The 21105-nt window shown below is 32.0% G+C and overlaps 3 protein-coding genes across 4 annotated transcripts; all 3 read left to right on the top strand.

Annotated features, from left to right (window-relative positions):
• Positions 1–1134: 1134 nt before the first annotated feature.
• LOC7462586 (red chlorophyll catabolite reductase) lies at positions 1135–3978 on the top strand. Of its 2 annotated transcripts, none has more exons than XM_024604852.2 (3): positions 1135–1359; positions 2713–3080; positions 3161–3978. In XM_024604852.2, exons 2-3 carry the CDS (start codon positions 2733–2735, stop codon positions 3782–3784), a joined length of 972 nt encoding a protein of 323 aa, XP_024460620.2. In that variant the 5' UTR covers positions 1135–1359; positions 2713–2732; the 3' UTR covers positions 3785–3978. The 2 variants fall into 2 exon arrangements, with proteins under 2 accessions (XP_024460620.2, XP_002310112.4); XM_002310076.4 differs by having other exon boundaries at positions 1137–1359; positions 2718–3080.
• LOC7483117 (red chlorophyll catabolite reductase-like) lies at positions 2737–12967 on the top strand. The gene is made up of 3 exons (XM_052454493.1): positions 2737–2884; positions 11446–11633; positions 12155–12967. Exons 2-3 carry the CDS (start codon positions 11526–11528, stop codon positions 12776–12778), a joined length of 732 nt encoding a protein of 243 aa, XP_052310453.1. The 5' UTR covers positions 2737–2884; positions 11446–11525; the 3' UTR covers positions 12779–12967.
• On the top strand, positions 8436–10709 carry LOC7483116 (red chlorophyll catabolite reductase, chloroplastic). The gene is made up of 2 exons (XM_002310107.4): positions 8436–8841; positions 9860–10709. Exons 1-2 carry the CDS (start codon positions 8485–8487, stop codon positions 10469–10471), a joined length of 969 nt encoding a protein of 322 aa, XP_002310143.2. The 5' UTR covers positions 8436–8484; the 3' UTR covers positions 10472–10709.
• Positions 12968–21105: the final 8138 nt, after the last annotated feature.

Here is a 21105-nt window from a genome sequence, read left to right as displayed (position 1 = left end):
AATCAACTTTTCATCTTGTTTTGAAAATTAACATTAGTAAATGTTTTTTTAACGATTTATCAATTCAAATACTTTTTAAATTTTTATTAAACACATAAATTATCTTTCTAGTTCTCAATTAAAAAATATTATGATACTGAAAAATGATTCCACAAATCCAACACCTTCTTTTTTACATTAAAAAATAACTTAACCCACAAAGCATGACGCATTGCTTATTAACAAAACACTAAAAGGCATGGTAGCCCACACTACTATTCACACACACACAATTCACTGTGGATTGCAATATTGATTTTTTTTAATTTGGTTATTGAGCTTTTGTTTTACTTGATTAAGCCCTTTTATGGAAAAAATTCTTGGCCACTTTAGGTTAATTTGCTAAGAAAGGACGGTATTGAAAGTTTGAGGATCAAAGTGAAATAAGTAGATAAAAAGGATGAAGATTGAAAAATATGGGTGAAAATTCGGGTGAAAAATTCATTTTGATCCTCTACTTTTTAAATGACAACATTTAGACCTCTCAATATCTTGAAAATTCAAATTGGGTATAAAAATTTAAATTTAAATTTTATTTTTTAATCCCTAGTTTGAAAGAAAAAAAGAGAAATTCATTGAATTGTGATGGTAGAGAGAGAAAGTCCTTGATTGACACTGATTTCAACCACTAAACATGTTGATCTTAGTATCCACGAGTTTCATTAGATGAGAAAAGTTTAAATTAGGTATTCTTTCATTCTATAACTGTTTGAGAAGGTAGATTTGGTCGTGAAAATTTTTTAGTTTTCAAGTTAATTTTTAGTTTTTGGATTGATTTATGGGTTGTTTTATGACATAAAAGGATTTATGTATGTATTTAGATTGTTTTTTTAGATGTTTTTAAGGTAGAAAAAGAGTTGAAAAATGCATTTATGGGGTTGAAAAATCCCTGCTCTTATTTTTCCTGAGACCCTCGTGTCACCGGAAACTGGAGTTGCAAATGACGCGATATCTGTTTTGTTTGACAAAAAATATACTTAGCTTGAAGAACCATGCGTCTTCCGCTCAATCATGAAAAATAAAATTAAAATGAATAGGTGTCATGGCCTTTCCTTGCTTTTGGGGCCTATGAATAGGCTGATTTAAAGGGCTTTCTTTTCTTTTATTTTTACTTCATTTAGAGATTTCCTTGTCATGCCTAGTTGGGAACTAAACTAATGGCTGTCAGCTTCTCTCCAATTAGCATCTCATCCTCCCCTCAAATCCTCAAGAACAAAAATCTCAGCTACTACACTTCCCCTTGACGTACAACACTGCCAGAACGAAAGTGGGAGCGCCCAAGCTTCACTTCATGTCAGATCAGGTCTTCAGTCTTCCCAGGTAATTTCCTCCATCTCACTTCTTGTTTGAAACTTTGAATTGGTTCGTTGTTTTATTTGTTATTTGCTCATGCGCCACTGATAATTCTAAAGTTCTAAGTCAGTGCTTGTTGCTATGACTAGTAGTCTTACCGATTAGTGTTTATCAACGCTAATTATTTAGAAGGTAGATTGTCTTGGTAGCTGCAATCAGACTTAATTAATTATTAACCCATTTAGATATGCTTAATCTGTGTTTGCCTTGTAGATTAGTTTCCATCTTACACGGAAGGACCCTGTCCTTTCTCCAGACTATCTTCAAACTTTCTATGAGAACACCCAGTTAGACACTCATAGGCAGATGCTTGCGAAACTCCCTGAGGTTCAACCCTACGTCTCTTCATCCCTTTATCTCCGTTCTGTCCTCTCGCCTACAGTTACTCAAAATCTCACATGATTTGATCGGTCGTGGTTCAACCTTACCCTTCAATGTTCAAGAAAAATAAGATGAATGAAATATTCATTAGTGCCAGAGCTGTAGGTTGATTTCTAGTGGCTGAAAATTGCTTATCGAGTGGATAGATCGATACAAAAAACTAAGAGAGTAAAAGACATTGAAAACTAAACTTAAATGCTTTTGAAGGGCCAGAGGCAATGAAAATGTTAAAAAAAATCTAAAGGCCCAATTTTTCATTTCCGTTTGAAGAAGAAAAGGACAATGGTAAGTTCTTCAAGCTTGAAATGTCAAACAACTTCCTAAATCATTGAAGGGCTTCAGATGTCTATTCTCTCGCTGTCTTCTTACTCTTCACAAATAAAATCTGTAAACTCATTTAGTTGTCTACGAAAAAAATCATAATTTTTTCAAAAATACAGAAACACAGAAACAAAATATATTCAAAAAATCATATCAATAATTTAGTTTTTCTAAATAGCTTATTGTATTATAGTACATGATTGTTTTCTAAAAGTGATTTTCAATTAAAATAATTTGTTTATTTTTTATTAACATATAAAAATCATTTAAAAATATATAAAAACATCAATTTAATATTTTATTAAAAAAAAAAACACCTAAAAACCTAGAAACTATTACATCATCAAAGGTCACTAAATCTGACAGACAACAATAAATGGCTATTAACAACAGTTAGTGGACTGAGTTAACTAGGTTCCTCAGGTTCAGTTAATCAACCCATTATAGTCAATATTCAAGTTTGAAATTCGCAAAATAGTTGAAAGTGACTCATCTTTTGTGGATGTTGTTGATGGAAGAATAATATTTGTCGTTTGATTACACCTTTTTTTGGTTGAATTTGAAAAACGGAATGCTAATAATTGAGTTTTCACACGACTCTACTCTTCGTTCTTGAAGGACAGATTGCGAGAGAAACAATGACCCTCCCGCTTTGCCCACATCCACATGTTTATCTAAATTCATTCTCAGCTTTACCATTGAAGAAAATATCCACCAGAAAGATCAGAAATTCAATACGTGCCTTATCGACCACACCATCTGAGATGGAACAGCCGATGAGAGGGCAGAGGTTAATGGACTTTCCTCATCTCTTGGCTCCTCACAAAGATTTAATGGTGGGTCTAATCTCAGCCGTGGATAAACGCCTTCATGGTCATCTCCTTCCTTCTTCAGCCTCAGTCCCTCCTGATGCTGAATACTATCAGAACCAGAGCGGTGCTTCTCAAGGTTCTCTTTGCATCAACCGTGGAGTCGATTCCTCTCATGTACTCTCTCGCTCCCTATAATATTATAACTATATAATATTAAAAAAACTAATGATTAATTTATTTTTTATGGAAACCAGATTGATTTCATATTGACGAGTTGGCTACACTTGTCCTTACCAAACGGAGGAGCAATGGACATCACTAACATCCAAGGCTATCTCAAATCTTCAACAGATGCACCACATTTTCAATTCGAGCTGGTCCAATGCAGCCCAACATACTTCATCTTCTTTCTTGATTTAATTCCAAGGAAAGACCTTGTTCTTCACCCAGATTACCTCAAAACGTTTTATGAAGATTCTCAACTTGAAGCACTTAGGAAACAACTTGACACACAAGTCCTTGAAGCCAAACCCTACTTCTCATCTTCCCTCTACTTTCGAAATGTTGTTTCTCCCACAGGGATTTTGGTTAGCATAACATGTGAGGACGGTGGAACGACGGAGCGTGCTGAAGAAATTATTCGCGACAATATTGATCCCATAGCTAATGAGGTTCTTGAACTATGGATGGATAGTTGTGTTTGTAAAGGAGGAACGGCTACTATTGAGGAAAATGAGAGGGATCATCTGGAGAAAAGAGATCGAATGATAAAGAGTAGAGCAGTTGAGATGGATTTGAGCTCAAGCATGCCTATTCAATTTGGACAAGATGTGGCAGACAGAATCTTGGGAGTTATAAGAGGTGTTTTTAGGATATGATCATGTTTTCTTCAATCCTTCTTAGTGATCCATGGAAGTGAAAATTGGTGTATGTTCAAATCAATCAAGAAGTTTAAAAGAATTCAGTAGTCTTCATACAATAATTGACAGTTAATATTGTATTGAAATTGGGATTTAAATTTCTGTAAATAAGGTTATTGCATTTAAACAAAAAGGTAAGTTTCTTTATTTTATTTTATGGGATAGGTTTGGCTATTTGATTTTAGAAAACGTACATAAATCATATCATTAATGAGGATCTTGTACGTGAAGAGATTAATTTGTACTGAAGCATGGTTTTAGTTTTTTTAATTATTTTATCTAAAATAATAACTTTTGAAGATAGATTCAAGTTGATCTATAAGTTAACCTCTCAATTCACGACTTAAACCTTACACCATTTATAGATATTTCCATACCTACCTTGAAGGATCAGAAGGAATCAGAATGATTAGAACATGTTTGGTATTGTGATAACAAGTAATTTTTAACATGTTTTTTTGTTTAAAAATATATTAAAATAAAGTTTTTGTTTTTTAAAAAATTATTTTTGACATTAGCAGATTTGATGAGTTTTTTTTTTTGTCCCAAAACAATTGTAACAAAAAAATGTCTAATAACAGGGCATTTGGTTTCGAGATGACAGAAGAGCTACCTTTTGTGCCTTATTATGTACATGCATTGAGCTTTTCTTTTATCTACTGTGTTTTACAATGCCATTTTTCTTGTGGATGTATGGGTGAAAGTTTTAGTATTTGTGCGCAGTTTGCAATTCTGGTTTTCCCAAAACAGCATAATAGAGTTTTATCATCTCTAGATTGAATTGGTTTTCCATATTTACACACATATCAATAGGCCCTTTTATGCCTATTGGTTTGAAGTGAATGCAATCAACGATCTCTTAAAATAGTTTCACTTGTTTTTGAAAAGGATATTGCTTTTGAGTTGGCAGCTAGGTAATTCTTTATATACAATGATTTTTAAGTATAAACTTCTTGAAAAATAGGGCTACTGATGCGAATCCCGTGGATTGGATTGTATCAGCTACACTGCTTCAATAATAGTTTAAGATGGTTCTTGTTCATGGGAGATCAAAACCCTTCTTTATACTCTTAACAATGAGTGAGTTGATGCCCCAACAAAAATACATTTTTTTGTATAATGGGAATTGTCTAAATATAAGTGCTTTTAGCAATGTCTACTGAAAAAGGCAAGGAATAGAACGAGGCCTTTCTCGTGTTGATGAATTATTATTTAATATATTTTGTTTCAGGGAAAAAACTCTGTAGATGACTTCAAGCGAATAGCCAAGGAGCTTGGTGAAAGTTTCTCCTACAGAGATCAAAGAGATGGTTGAGGAAGCTCACCGAGATCGTAATTTAACCTGTTGTCATTGCTTACATATTAGATTTGGAAGTTAAATTATGAACCTGTTGTGAAATAAAAGAGTAGAATTGTGCTCGTGGAACTTATGAAATGTCTTGTTTTCAAAGTAAAAAACTAAAAGTAGAAATCAAAAAGTTATGTCACGAACTAACGAGAATTCATCATCATGTAATGAGTGGTTTGTTCGACAATAAATTGGCATGAAATTGTCTTAGAACTACTTTTTAATATGTGTCCTAAGGTATTCATGTCCAAGGCTGCTAGTTTTTGAAATTGTAAACCGACACCAAAAGATGTCAAAGTTAACTTGTCTTGTCACATAGCAGTGTAAAATTAGGATATGGAACTTTCAAACAATTCTTTACCCAAGTTAATTTTATAAATTGCGAGGTACTGGTTTTAATTACATGCTCATATTTTTCTTCCTGTGTATTTGATGGCTTATAATGCACACAGATGATGGAGAAGTGAGTTTCGGCGAGTTTAAGAGGATGAGTTGCTTAATTTTGTGTTTTAAAAGTATTTTTTAAAAAAATTAAAATTTTTTTATTTTTTTTATTTCAAATTAATGCTTTTTGATTTTTTTAAATTATTTTAATGTGTTGGTGTTAAAATGATTTTAAAAAAATAAAAAAATATTAATTTGATTCAATTCCTTGTAAACAATATTTTGAAAAATAACCATTATGACACTTTCAAAACACCCCTAAGAGGACGACATACAAATAATAGAACTTGAGTGAAGTTCTGTTCCATGCCAAGAGTCCTTACTAGGTGGATTTAAGCTCAAGCATGCCTATTCAATTTAGTTTTTCTAAATGGTTTTTGTTATTAGAGATGCTCTTAGCTACTTCAATACATTTTTTTTTTTTATAGATTCTTAGCTAAGAGATACATTTCTCATATCAATACGGTGTATGTAAATGCATTTAATAAAAAAAATAAATTATAGCCTCAATACTTGAATATTAAAAATAAAGAATATGAGCGAACCTCTTTAATCACCATGTCATCAATCATTTAGGGCAATACCAACACATGACTAAAGAACAACATTGGGCCAAATCATATCAACCCAGGAGATTGTTTTTCTTGTTTTTTTTTTCCCTTTCAAATAAGGTTACATCTATTAGAAGAAATGTAATGTCAATTTGTATGTGATCATCTATATACATTGCTTGATCATTTTTAGAGGGTATTTGGGAGTATAATAGCGGTTGTTTTTTCAAGTGTTTTTTACTCAGAAATGCATCAAAAGAATATTTTTTTATTTAAAAAAATTATTTTTAACATCAGCACATTAAAATGATTAGAAAACACAAAAAAATATTTATTTGAAGTAAAGAAAAAAAATAAAAAATTTTAATTTTTTTCAAAAACGTTTTTAAAACGCAACCACACGTTTTATTCCAAACCGGAGAAAAGGGATCCAATCATAAAGAGTAGAGCAATTGAGATGGATTTTAGCTCAAGCATGCCTATTCAATTTGGACAAGATGTGGCAGACATAATCTTGGGAATTATAAGAGGTGTTTTTAGGATATAATCATGTTTTCTTTATTTCTTCTTATTGATCCATGGAAGTTAAAATTGGTGTATGTTCAAATCAATCAAGAAGTTTAAAAGAATTCAGAAGTCTTTATACAATAATTGACAGTTAATATTGTATTGAATTTGGGATTTAAATTTCTGTAAATAAGGTTATTGTGTTAAAACAAAAAGGTAGGTTTCTTTATTTTATTTTATGGGATATGTTTGTCTATTTGATTTTAGGAAATGTATAAATAAAAGAATAATCGATGTAAAATATTTACAAGTGAATCTATCTTTTGCTTTTATTAGTAAAATTAAGTTTCTACTTTAGTATTTAATTAGTGTTAAAAAATATTTTTTTAATTTATTTTATTTAGTGGACACACTATCTTTCCATTTCTCAATTAAAAACAATAATTCATGATACCATAAAAAGCATCCATAATGTTGATACCACATGTAGTATAGTGCATGTGAAATAACTAATAAAAATAGAATCCATTAATATATATTGTTCATAATTATTTCAATTTACTTACTAAATAACATATGGTGAGAAGTTAGTTGATGGTGGTGATGTATTTGTCTCACTTATGTGTGTGTGACAATTAGCAACTCAATATATTAATTTTATCCAAATCAATATTATAGCATTAAAGACCAGTGTGTTAGTGAATAAAATTAAGGAAGCATAATATAATATGTTTTAGAGAGAAAAATGTATTTTATGATTTTAAAATTATTCACAAAAATTAACACAATGATTTTATTAAATGTATTGTTTATCGTATTTAAAAAATAGATAATTTTAATGACATTGTAATATAAACTAAAAGATTTGGGTTTTTAATTGTTATTCTATTTTGCACTCTCTTACATTTTGTTGATGATATTGTTCACATCCAATTTTTCCTTTCTATGTCCTTGAATTTTTTATTTTTTATACTTTAATTATTGAACTTAATTTCTTTTTAATTTCATCCTTACAAGTTCTAATATAATGATTTTATATTTTGGGATTTATTTTGATTAGTATGCTTTGCATACCTAATATGGCATTTGATATTCTTAGGTTAAATTAAAGACATTTATGAAATTGATTTTTAGGTTTTTCTTAAAAGAAAAGTTGAAAGAAAAAGAACTAAAATTCAAATTTCAAGAATAGAACCTTTTTCTATTTTCAAAAAGTGTGAAAAACTTCAATTTGATCATGTAAGTTTCATAGTTTGCATATTTGATCCTTTTTCTTTTTAACTTTTATATTTTAGTCATTAAACTTTATTTGTTTTGCATTTCAATTCTTGGCTATTGTTAAAAGAGAGAAATTCATTAGAAAAAACAGAGGAGACAAAAAACTTTTTAGTGACCAAATTCTAGCCACTAATAACTACAGTGTTGGTGTCTATAGATTTATCTTTAAAGAACAATTCAATGAATGTGGTTTCTACCTTTAACAATGTTCAAAAAAATAAATCAGAGCACATTAATTTTTTTAATTTGATTTAATTTTGAGTTTTTATGTTAATTAAAATGTGTTTTATGGTTATAAATAGGGTTTTGGAGATCTATCTAATGTGTTTTTAGGTTAAAAAAAATTAAAATTTAGGTTTAAGGATTTTAAAATTTGGATCATGATTTTCTGGTCATCAAACGTTTTAAGAAAATAGAATAATAATAATAATAAAAACATTGTAGAGATTTCCTTGTCATGACAAGTTGGGAACTAAAGCAGTTAACCAAAATATTAGTGATTCAAATTTGTAAATCCAAAATCTAAACCAATGGCTGTCAGCTTCTCTCCAATTTTACACTTACCACACTCGTTACCATCTCCTCCTCCCCTCAAATCCTCAAGAACAAAAATCTCAGCCACTGCATCACTCTCCTCCTCCTCCTCCTCATCTTCATCTGCGTCCCAAATGGATCTCCACAACCAGGGACGTCAGAAATTCATAGAATTCCCATTTGTCTCTGCCCCACACAGGGATCTCATGGTTAATCTCTTATCAACGGTGGAGGATCGACTTGGCTCACACCTCCTCCCTTGTACACTTCCCCTTGACGTACAACACTGCCAGAACGAAAGTGGGAGCGCCCAAGCTTCACTTCATATCAGATCAGGTCTTCAGTCTTCCCAGGTAATTTCCTCCATCTCACTTCTTGTAGCACAGTTTGAAACTTTGAATTGGTTCGTTGTTTTATTTGTTATTTGCTCATGCGCCACCGATAATTCTAAAGTTCTAAGCCAGTGCTTGTTGCTATGACTAGTAGTCTTACCGATTAGTATTTATCAACGCTAATTATTTAGAAGGTAGATTGTCTTGGTAGCTGCAATCAGACTTAATTAATTAATCCATTTAGATATGCTTAATCTGTGTTTGCTTTGTAGATTAGTTTCCATCTTACATTTTGATGGACCCTATATATTGTGCTTGGCTAATTTCTTGGAAACTAGCAGTTTTGGCATGCATCCCACAAGAAAAAATTTAGAATTGGGCTATTTCCCTCTTAATTGGGGACAGTTTTGCACTCAGTTGGATCACATAATAATATGTCTGTTAATGCTTTGTATAGCTGGTATAGTGCTTATCAGATTTTGGTTCAGTTTGCTGTACTAGGTCTTGGAATCGCATGAAAAGCTTGGTTTGATTCCGTAACTGAGTAATGCATGAGGAACCTGGAATAACCGTTAACTAATTTGCGGGAGAGGGATGGCTTTATACTTATTATTCAACAAATATAATATGGGAAATTACAATAACAAAAAGCTAATGCAGTCATGTGTATGCTTTCATTAGTTTTTGTGTAATCAAAGTCCTGGCTTCTTTATCGAATGCTAATTTCAAAATTACTGAGACATAATTTATTTGTAGCAGCTAAGTACTGAACCTTCTTACTTAGTTATGAGGATTGAAGTCTTATGTCGAAGTTGAATTTGCAGCCTTTTCATGTATAGTCTTTCTTTGGTTATGGCATCATGCCCCATGGAATCCTATATTGTAATTGGCTTCAAATGAAACAAGCTGCAAATCATAGTACTTGCCTGGATTTGCACTATTGTTATCAATCTGATTTAGTTATTTTTGTTTCTCAACCTCTCAAAATTGTATTAAAATTTATAGAAAAAAATCTAATTGAAAGCTGGACATTTTTCAGGTGGATTTCATATTGGGAAGTTGGCTGCACTGTAAACTACCTACCGGCGGAGCATTGAACATAACTAGCCTATCTGCCTATCTGAACCCTTCAACAGATGCACCAAATTTCATGATTGAGCTAATCCAGAGTAGTCCAACATCACTGGTCTTCATTCTTGACTTGCCTCCACGGAAGGACCCCGTCCTTTCTCCAGACTATCTTCAAACTTTCTATGAGAACACCCAGTTAGACACTCATAGGCAGATGCTTGCGAAACTCCCTGAGGTTCAACCCTACGTCTCTTCATCCCTTTATCTCCGTTCTGTCCTCTCGCCTACAGTCGTTATGATTCAAATAGGAGCTCAAGCGGGTGGACCAGAACGAATGGAGGAGATAGTAAAAAATCACATAGATCCTACTGCCCAGGAAGTTTTAGGGATTTGGTTGGATCATTGCGCTCGTGGAGAAAGATTGGTGGGAGAGGAAGAGAAGGCTTATATGATGAAGCGAGATGAGCTAATAAAGAAAAAAACTATTGAGATTGATCTAGGCACAAACTTTCCAAGATTGTTTGGTCCAGAAGTCACCGATAGAGTATTAGGAGCCATACAAAAGGTTTATAACATCTGACTTCTGAGGTTGATCCCGCTTGAGAATCAAGATTGAATATTATCCTTATGCTATGGATCTACAGAAGAAAAATAAAAAGGAATGGTATGCATTAGCAATTTAGTATAGTTTTACCTCCATTTCACATGCAGAAACTTTGATGCAACCTGCAAAAAACATCTTTTAATTGCAGTGTACATTTGGTAGAACAGAATGTAACGCAATAGGAAGAAAATAATGATTTTTTCTTCTTCTCTTACATTTTCTCACATTTCATCCAAAATCACTCAAAATCTCACATGATTTGATCGGTCGTGGTTCAACCTTACCCTTTAATGTTCAAGAAAAATAAGATGAATGAAATATTCATTAGTGCCAGAGTTGTAGGTTGATTTCTAGTGGCTGAAAATTGCTTATCGAGTGGATAGATCCATACAAAAAACTAATAGAGTAAAAGACATTGAAAACTGCACTTGAATGCTTTTGAAGGGCTAGAGGTAATGAAAATGTTAAAAACAATTTAAAGGCCCGATTTGTCATTTTCGTTTGAATAAGAAAAGGACAATGGTGAACTGAGTTAAGCTTGAAGAAATGTCAAGCAACTCCATAAAATCATTGCAGTCAGTGGACTGAGTTAATCAGCCCATTATAGTCAATGTTCAAGTTTGAAATTCGCAAAATAGTTGAAAGTGACTCATTTTCTGTGGCTGTTGTTGATGGAAGAATAATATTTGTCTTCGACGAGCTGACAAATTCTGTTGTTGATGGAAGAATAATATTTTATGTGGATCTTATTCCAACGTAGACTTTACGTTGCTTGAAGGGCATAGTACGAGAGAAACAATGACCCTCCCGCTTTGCCCACATCAACATGTTTATCTAAATTCATTCTCAGCTCTACCATTGAAGAAAATATCCACCAGAAAGATCAGAAACTCAATACTTGCCTTATCGACCACACCATTTGAGATGGAAGAGCCGATGAGAGGGCAGAGGTTAATGGAGTTTCCTCATCTCTTGGCTCCTCACAAAGATTTAATGGTGGGTCTAATCTCAGCCGTGGATAAACGCCTTCATGGTCATCTCCTTCGCCTCAGTCCCTCCTGATGCTGAATACTATCAGAACCAGAGCGGTGCTTCTCAAGGTTCTCTTTGCATCAACCGTGGAGTCGATTCCTCTCCTGTACTCTCTCTCTCTCTCTCTCACACACACTTACTTGAAGCGTATATGGTTTTCTAAGAAATAACTTTTTTTGATCTTCCTACAGATTAAACGGGGACAAATATTAACAATTTGAAAAAAAAACTACCAGCAATTACGATATTTTTTTTGGATGAATTATATTATATATAGGAGTATGAATATGATAATTTTTACACATAGGATGTGCTCCTCTATTAAGTTGCCTGAATTATATATAGGTGTATATCGCTCAGTATCTTGTAATTGACTTTGCTGGCAATCTATACATAAACTGCTAAGGAAAGTAACCATTAAAAAGTATAACAACCATAATATTAAAAACGAAAAAAAGAAAAGAAAAAACCCTCCCCTCCCTCTAGAATTTGATATCATTCAACCGGTTTAACTTAAATCAATTGAAACCTGACCTATTCTGATCCGATGGGGTATAAATAAAAGGAAGTATAATAATTATATAATATTAAAAAAACTAATGATTAATTTTTTTTTTATGAAACCAGATTGATTTCATATTGTCGAGTTGGCTACACTTGTCCTTACCAAACGAAGGAGCAATGAACATCACTAACATTCAAGGCTATCTCAAATCCTCAACAGATACACCACATTTTCAATTCGAGCTGGTCCAATGCAGCCCAACATACTTCATCTTCTTTCTTGATTTAATTCCAAGGAAAGACATCGTCCTCCACCCAGATTACCTCAACACTTTTTATGAAGATTCTCAACTCGAAGCACTTAGGAAACAACTTGACACACAAGTCCTTGAAGCCAAACCCTACTTCTCGTCTTCCCTCTACTTTCGAAATGTTGTTTCTCCCACAGGGATTTTGGTTAGCATAACATGTGGGGACGGTGGAACGACGGAGCGTGCTGAAGAAATTATTCGCGACAATATTGATCCCATAGCTAATGAGGTTCTTGAACTATGGATGGATAGTTGTGTTTGTAAAGGAGGAACGGCTACTATTGAGGAAAATGAGAGGGATCAACTGGAGAAAAGAGATCGAATGATAAAGAGTAGAGCAGTTGAGATGGATTTGAGCTCAAGCATGCCTATTCAATTTGGACAAGATGTGGCAGACAGAATCTTGGGAGTTATAAGAGGTGTTTTTAGGATATGATCATGTTTTCTTTAATCCTTCTTAGTGATCCATGGAAGTGAAAATTGGTGTATGTTCAAATCAATCAAGAAGTTTAAAAGAATTTAGTAGTCTTTATACAATAATTGACAGTTAATATTGTATTGAAATTGGGATTTAAATTTCTGTAAATAAGGTTATTGCATTTAAACAAAAAGGTAAGTTTCTTTATTTTATTTTATGGGATAGGTTTGGCTATTTGATTTTAGGAAACGTACATGAATCATATCTTTAATGGTCATATTTGGATCTTTTACGTGAAGAGATTAATTTGTACTGGAAGCATAGTTTTATTAATTTGATTTGGATCGTGTACAAAAAATATTAATTTGTACTGGAAGCTTAGTTTTGGTTTTATTATTTTATCTAAAATAATATATTATCTGAAGACAGATTGAAGTTTATCTATAAGTTTTAATTATGTGAAATCTTAATTAGTTTTGATGAAGATGAAGAGTATTCACACTAGCACGAAAGTTTTAACCATATAATATGTTACTTGATTTGATTTTACAAAGGAAAAGACTTTAATATTTTGTTTTCTTAATTTGATTTGATGAAGGAAATGACTTTAATATTTTGCTTCCTTGATGGACTTGAATTTCTTTGAGATAACTTCCAAGTATTTGTGCTTGGTCTTTCATCTCTCCTTTTTTCTTTTCTTTTTGTTTTTTTTGCTTATATAATTGTCTTTGATGTGGTGGCTATATTTTTTATTTATAGATACCTTAAATTTTATTTTTCTAAATGATATTTTTGGAAAATTTATATGGAAATTACTTAAAATACCCCTAGTTATAAGGATATTAAAGTAAATGTATTTGGACTGGGTTTTTAATTGAATTTTAGTCCAAATTTATTATTCTTTATAACAAAGGGTAAAAGTATCGTTTTATTATTGTAACACGCATTGAAACTACTTTCGGTTCATAATAGAGACTCTAGGAATTTTTTTTTTTTTTTATTGATGTCTAGTTTGTATTTTAAAATTGATGTTGTAGCTTATTTCTCTGTGTAAAGTAATTAAAGTTGTGCAAGTGGGGAAGATAACTGTAAACCTTGGGATGAGAGTTATAGGATAGTCAAGGAATATTTAATTCTTTAATGCCATTATGGAATCATCGAAAATGTTGTGGGATTGAAGCTTGAGAACAACTCAGTAAGTTTGACTCATCGAGGAGTGTGGAGTTCGCTAACCTATCCATGGTGTAACATATGAATTATTGGTTAAAAACTTTTTTCATGAAACAATTTACTCGAAAAGATTAAAAATATCAATTATGTGATGATCAAATTAAAAATACTATATTATATTGTTCCAAAAAAGAAGTTCTATCTCAAATAATAATATCAAATTATTATATTAAAAAACTTTGGATTTCCCCACCTCCATGAACAATGAAGGAGGTGGCCCTTTCTTCTTCTTCTTCTTCTTTTTAATTTTTTTTAATTAAATGCTATTTTTTTTCCATTTCATCATTCAATATTTTGTTAATTTTGAATTAATTATAATAATTTATCTCAATTTACTTTCCATGAAGTTATCACAGTCTCAAACAAACATCATAATATTTATTTCACTATTAGAAATTTAGCAAATACAAACGACAATACCAACAAAATTTATTTCGTCGGTATATTACAGTGACATTTATCAATGAAAAGTTTATATCGGTTGTCATAACCCAATTTTTGAACAAATAATAATAAAAATTTAAATATAGTTGACAATGGGGTTAAGACAACAAAATTTGAAGTTTGGGGATGTAATTTGAGAGTTAATTGATCAATTTTGAAAAAATTAAAAGTTAAAGATTTAATTAAGGGCTAAATTGAACAATCCGGAAATTAAGGACTGTTTTGTAAACAGTGTTATAATTCAAGGATTCAATTGAATTTAATCCAAGGGCACAATTAGAAATCAATTGTTTCTGATTAGGATCCCAATTGTTAAGTTTAAACTGTTTAGGGACTAAATTGAAAAACAGCCATGCCCGAGGACACAACGGCACCGTTTTGGAAGCATTGTTCATCGTCTCCTACGTTTGCGCGGATGAAGCCGATTCAACAGGAAATCTGCAGCAAATCGTGGACCACGTCTCTTGCCCATGATCCCGTTCGTAATTTGAATAACAGTCCTGCAAAGGTAGGACTGGTTGAGGGGCAAGTTTCTCTATAAAAGGGAGAAGAAAACCCAGAACAAAAAAGAGGAAAAAAATCGGAGGAGAAACAGAGAAAAAAAACACAGCGACGGGGGGAAGAAAAATAAAACCCAGAAAACCAAAAAGACCCAGAGAAACAGAGCAATCAACCCAGAAAAGCAGAGCACACAAAACACAACCCAAAAAAAAATACAGAGAAGAACGAAAACATCAACCCAAAACAGAGACGAAAAAAACCAGGGGAAAGCAGGGGCAGTAGAATAAACGGAGATTACACCGAGAAGGAGAGAAAGGCACAGGAGGGTCATAGATCAGCCCTGCTATATTTGTCTTCCTCCCTGCATAAAAAGAACAACGAAGAACCAAGGACTATTGACAACCGGCATCACCATTGTCTAGTTTCCTTCATCTCAAAACAGAGGAGACAAAACGCAAACAAAGAAAAACAGCAGAAGGAAAGAACACGAGCAGAGGAAAGTCACGAGATCGCTGCTACTGCCTTCAGCGTTTCCAGAACCAGGAGAGAAAGCAAAGGAAAACGAGAATCAAAGGCATAGTAAAGCAGAGGAGAAGAGAACAGACGACCACCACGCTTCAGTTATCATCTCTGTTCCTGCATTGAGGTAAGCCCCGTTTCTTTTGCATTTTAATTCACTGCTACAGTAGCAGTGAATTATAATTCACTGGGCAGGCGTGCGTTGCGCACGCCTGCCATCCGTCCGGGTCACTGGTCTAGACCAGTGACCCGACTGAGTCAACTGGGTCAAGCCCAGCCCAGCCCAAAAAAAATAAAAAACAGAAAAATAAAAAAGATAGAAAGAAATAATAAATAAAAAAATGTGATTGCATGAATAAAAATAATATAAATTTATTGGTTTATTCACTGACGTCAGAGTCAGGAATAAAAATACCGGTTTAAATTTATATTATTTTTATTCGTTGTATTTTATTTTATTTAGATGAATAAAAATAATTTAAATTTATTGGTTTATTCACTGACGTCAGAGTCAGGAATAAAAATACCGGTTTAAATTTATATTATTTTTATTCGTTGTATTTTATTTTATTTAGCTAAAAAATAAAAAATATGTGCATGCATAAAAATAAATTTATTATTATTTATTTATTCACTGGTGCTAGAGTCGAGAATAAAAAAATATTGATCTAATTTATTTTATAGCTACGTAATATTTACCAACGCCAGAGTTGGAAATATCCGTAGTTGAATATTCACTGGCGCCAGAATCAGGAATATTATAAGCAAATTTTCATAGCATAAATTAATAAACATTTAGCAATTTAAGATGAAACTAGCAATGCAACCTGCCTCAGGCAGGACGTTTAGGGGGTGATAATATCTTCCCTTTTACGTAACCAGTCCCGAACCATAGAATCTCTATTGACCAGTTAGGGTTCCTAGTGACCATAATACTAGGTGGCGACTCCTTAAACAAGACCATTCCCCATTAAAGAACAAGATGCCAGAAATCCATTCTTTCCAAAGATTTAATAAATTTTTAAGGCCGCCGCGATGTCGGGTGCGACATCGGTGTATACCAACAGAATCACAGTTGGAAATGAAGGAACGAGAAAAGAAGGCGGGGATATGTTATTATTACAAATGATATTACTAATGAAAATTGTTTTTTGCTCTATCGGTAGTTTTTAAGTTATAATCTTGTAATCGACCCCTCTCTTCCTCCCCAATATCTTCTTCTTCTTCCATTTTTTTCTGCAAAAAAAATAGCAAACAACAACCCCCCTATTTTATAACAAATCAAGCTCACATCATCACAAATTTGGTCACCCCAATATCCATGTTCTAGATCAATAGATTCCCCACATCAAGTAAGCAAAACTACTCATTTTTTTAACTCATTTTGTAAAAAAAATTTTGTATTTGATGTAGTATATGTAGTTTGTTTATGTGTTTACTTGTTTTATAGCTTTTTCTCATAAAAATGTATTGTATGAATATATGATTTGTACATGTTAGGGTTTATTTGAGATTTTGAAAAATTATAATTGTTTGTAATTTGATGAAATTGAGTTTGATTTTTATGACTTGGGTGTTTTGTAATGAAATAAATCATGACTTATTTAATAGGTACGTTTCATATTGTTTTTCAATTTTATTGTTAAGTTCAAAATTTTGGTAAATGTGGAGGAATTTGATTTTTTTGTAGAAAAGTGATAATGATTTAAGGTTACTATTAAAATAGATTGAATAAGTTTGAGTTAAACCAATGATAGCTAATTAGTTGGGGACCGATAATTTGTTTAGTTCCCATAATTAATTAATACATGTTGTCATCAATATTCTATATAGGTTTTATATAAGTAATGAATGATCATTCTTGGATGTACCAAGTTTCACTCGAGGGGTTGCACAAAATAAATTATTATAATGGGGTTGAGGGTTTTATTAATTACACACTATCTAATCCAAAAAATATTAGTGGAGACAATATTAGATGTCCATGTGAGAGGTGTAAGAATAAAAAGTTTTTTGATCCAAATGTTGTTACGACACATCTTCTATAAAAAAACATTTATAGAGAAATACTTGCGTTTGTTTACACCTAGTGAACTGTATATCCCTTATGAGACCATGATAAAAAGGATGGTTGAGTCAACTTCTAGTTCTAGCAACGTGCATTGAGTTGTAGATGACAATAGTAATCCTTATAAGAGTATGGTTATAGATGTGATGAGAATGAATCAGGGTTATACAAGTGAATATTCAATCATAGATGAAGAAAAAATGCAGACACGACCTGATTATTTGATCTTTTGAAAGATTCTGACAAATCATTGTAGGACAGGTGCAAAAATCACAGTAAATTATTGGTTGTTGCACATGTATTCATCATCAAGTCAGATCATGAGCTTAGTAAGGCCAGTTATGAAAAAATCATCGAATGGGCGAAAAATATTTTACCTGAACGAGAATATGCTGAAAGAGAACTTTTGTATTGCTAAATCCATGATAAAACCCTTTGGCCTAGGATACAAGAAAATACATTTGTCCAAACTTTTACATGTTGCACTACCTTGAAAATACATATTTGATTGAGTACAGAACCTGTGGTCATGCTTGGTCTAAAACTATAACTGGTAGGGGAAAGACCCTTATCGTATATAAAAAAAACTTAGATACTTCTGAATCACTCCTGGACTACAAAGGTTATTCATATCTCTGAAGATTGTTGAGCACATGACATGACATCATTCACATACAATGGATGGAGTTATGGTGCACCCTTCCGATGGTGAAGCATGGAAGCAGTTTAATAGGATGCATCCTTATTTTTTAATGGAATCACATAATATAAGTCTTGGGTTATGTATAGGCGAATCCAATTCATTCGAGTCATTTGTTGCACCTTTTTCTTGTTGGCCGGTGATATTCACGATTTACAACTTGCCATTAGGAATGTGTATGAGGCTTTGGTTTTGGTGTGACCTAAAATTAGGTAAAAAGTATTTTTTGGGAGTTTCCTTACTGGAAGACTAATCTCTTCTGTCATAATCTGGATGTTATGAATATAACAAAAACATATGTTAGAAAATATTTTTAACACAATGATGAACGTGAAAGGAAAGACAGAGGACAACATGAAAGCTAGAATTAATATACCATTATTTTGTCACAATAAGAATATTGAGTTAAATATACCTTTATTTTATCACCATAACAACTTGCATACCCAACATATGGAGGAGCTTGAAACAAATATCATACAGGCAATCTATAAACTTGAGATCATATTTCCTTCATCTTTCTTCGATTCAATCGAGTATCTACCCATATATTTACCGTTTAAGGCAAAAGTTTGAGCTTTGTCCAGTATAGATGGATGTATCCATTCGAGATGTTAGGGATTACACATGCATCCTAATTAAAGTTTTGTTATCTTTTAAAAAAAATTAAAACATTCATTTAATTTGTCACGTGGTTCAGAACACATGTAAGCACTGCTTAACAATGCTTATCTTTTATAATACTTAATTTCATGACACCTTTTTATATAATTGTTAATGGTTGTAATTATATATCAGGTTAATTAATTGGAATGGAATGCTAATGATAGTTTAAATTTACTATGTTTAGGTCTTGAAATAAAGGTAAAGTGCTACGACAAGTATTTTATCAATAAATATGTATTTCATATTGAAGAATATGGTCATGATAGAAAGACATATAATAGTGGAGTTTATGTTAATGAATCAATTTCCAATGAGTTTAAAGTTGATTATTATAAGAAGTTAGAAGAGGTGATTAAATTACAATATCATAGTGAGAAGAATAAAGTCTTTTTATTTAAATGCTATTAGTATGATACCACTGATAGAGGAATCAAGGTAAATCTCCATCATGGTTTAGTCAAAATTAATACAAATGCTAGACTTCATAACATCAAATATGTCTTCGTTTTCACCAATCAATGCTAACAAGTTTATTGCAAATACACTCATTCTTTTAGAAAGGATCGTTCTAAGGTTTATTGCTTATCCAAAGTGAAAACCAAACTTAGGGGTCGTGTTCAAGTTGTTTATGATGGTAACGATGAAGTAACTGTGGGATATAATGTCTTTCAACTTGTTGAGTTAGTTGATCCATATCGAGTTGTTACGTTTACTAACTTAGAAGAAAATTTAAATTTTCACATTGCTCAGAATACTTTTGTTGATGTTGATGTTAAGGAGTTAAATGATATATTAAGAACTAGTGTATATACAGAAGTAAAAAAAAAGATGATGATATCGAGGAGCAACAATTAAATATAAGAGGTTATGGTGGATATGATGATGATGAAATTGAAGAAGAAGAAGAAGAAGAAGAAGAAAATTCTGATTAATTTTTAAAACATCAATGTGTAATAAAATTGACTTTAACATAATATTTCTAGTTGTCCTTTTACAATGATGTGAATGAAACATTTATTTTTGTGATTTTATTATTATAAACAAAAATGATGTTATTGTATTGTGATTTCACTGTTTTTACAAGCTGGATAAATATGAAATACAAAAATATTGGGGAAAAAGAAACTGATGATACCAATGGAATCATCAGCGGTTATAAATTATAGATAAAATTACTGACATACTAATTCCATCGAAAAGTTCCAAAGAGTTTGATAAAAAAAAATTACATAACTATGCCACTAACATTACAAACAGAATCACTGATGAACTAATTCCATCAGAAAGTTCTAGAGAGTTGGAAAATATTACATAACCATACCATTGACCATTATAGATAGAATCACTAACTAACTAATTCCATCAAAAAGTTCCAGAGAGTTGGATAAAAATTACATGACCATGTCACTAACCATTATAAACAAAACCACTAATGAACTAATTATGTCAGTAAGTTCTAGAGAGTTGGAGAAAAATTACACGACTATACTACTAACCATTATAGGAATCACCGACAAACTAAAATTTTATTGGTTCATTTTGGGTTGGGGGGGGGGGGGTTTGAAAATTACATTCTAAAAAGTTTCGGGTTTAATTGAAAATTTTAATTTTTAATTATAGACAAACTTAACGATGGAATTTAAAAATTAATAATTTTTAAATTTTTCATTAGTAATTCCATCGATAAAAAGACTTAATTAAAATACCAGAATCCCTAACTTTAGAAGAAAAACAACATCTTTTTCCTCTTTCTTCCTCTATTCTCTTTATACTTTCTTTTCTCACACTCTCTCTATATTTTCTTCCTCTCTTCTCTCTTTCATCTTCTTCTCTCTTTCTCAATCACTAAATAGAGAGATATGAACAAGGACTTATCGTAAATAAAATAAATTGGTTTTTGGCTTTATTTGTTAATGCGTATTTGCAGGTAATATAATTTTAGGTAGTCTCTTGTATAAATTAGGTGCTGCCGAATTTTTTTAAATAGGAATATTATTACTTTTTTTAATCCTTTAATTTGTATAGATGACAAGAAAAAATTAATTAGTGTATAATACATATAGGAGTGCTGCTAGTTCTTCTAGTAGCTCTTGTGATGACCATGAGTCACTAGGTACTGACCATGAATACATGTTTGAGGCATAGGTACCCTTTCTCGAAGCACGCTCATCAAGTGCGATGCCACCTCACAGAGGGGGTGTCCATGTATATATCATA

The sequence above is a fragment of the Populus trichocarpa genome, chromosome 7 (genome assembly GCF_000002775.5).
Source record: "Populus trichocarpa isolate Nisqually-1 chromosome 7, P.trichocarpa_v4.1, whole genome shotgun sequence".
Classification (NCBI taxonomy): Eukaryota; Viridiplantae; Streptophyta; class Magnoliopsida; order Malpighiales; family Salicaceae; genus Populus; species Populus trichocarpa.
The sequence above is the reverse complement of the archived record's forward strand: the minus strand, read 5'-3'. Positions and strand labels throughout refer to the sequence as shown.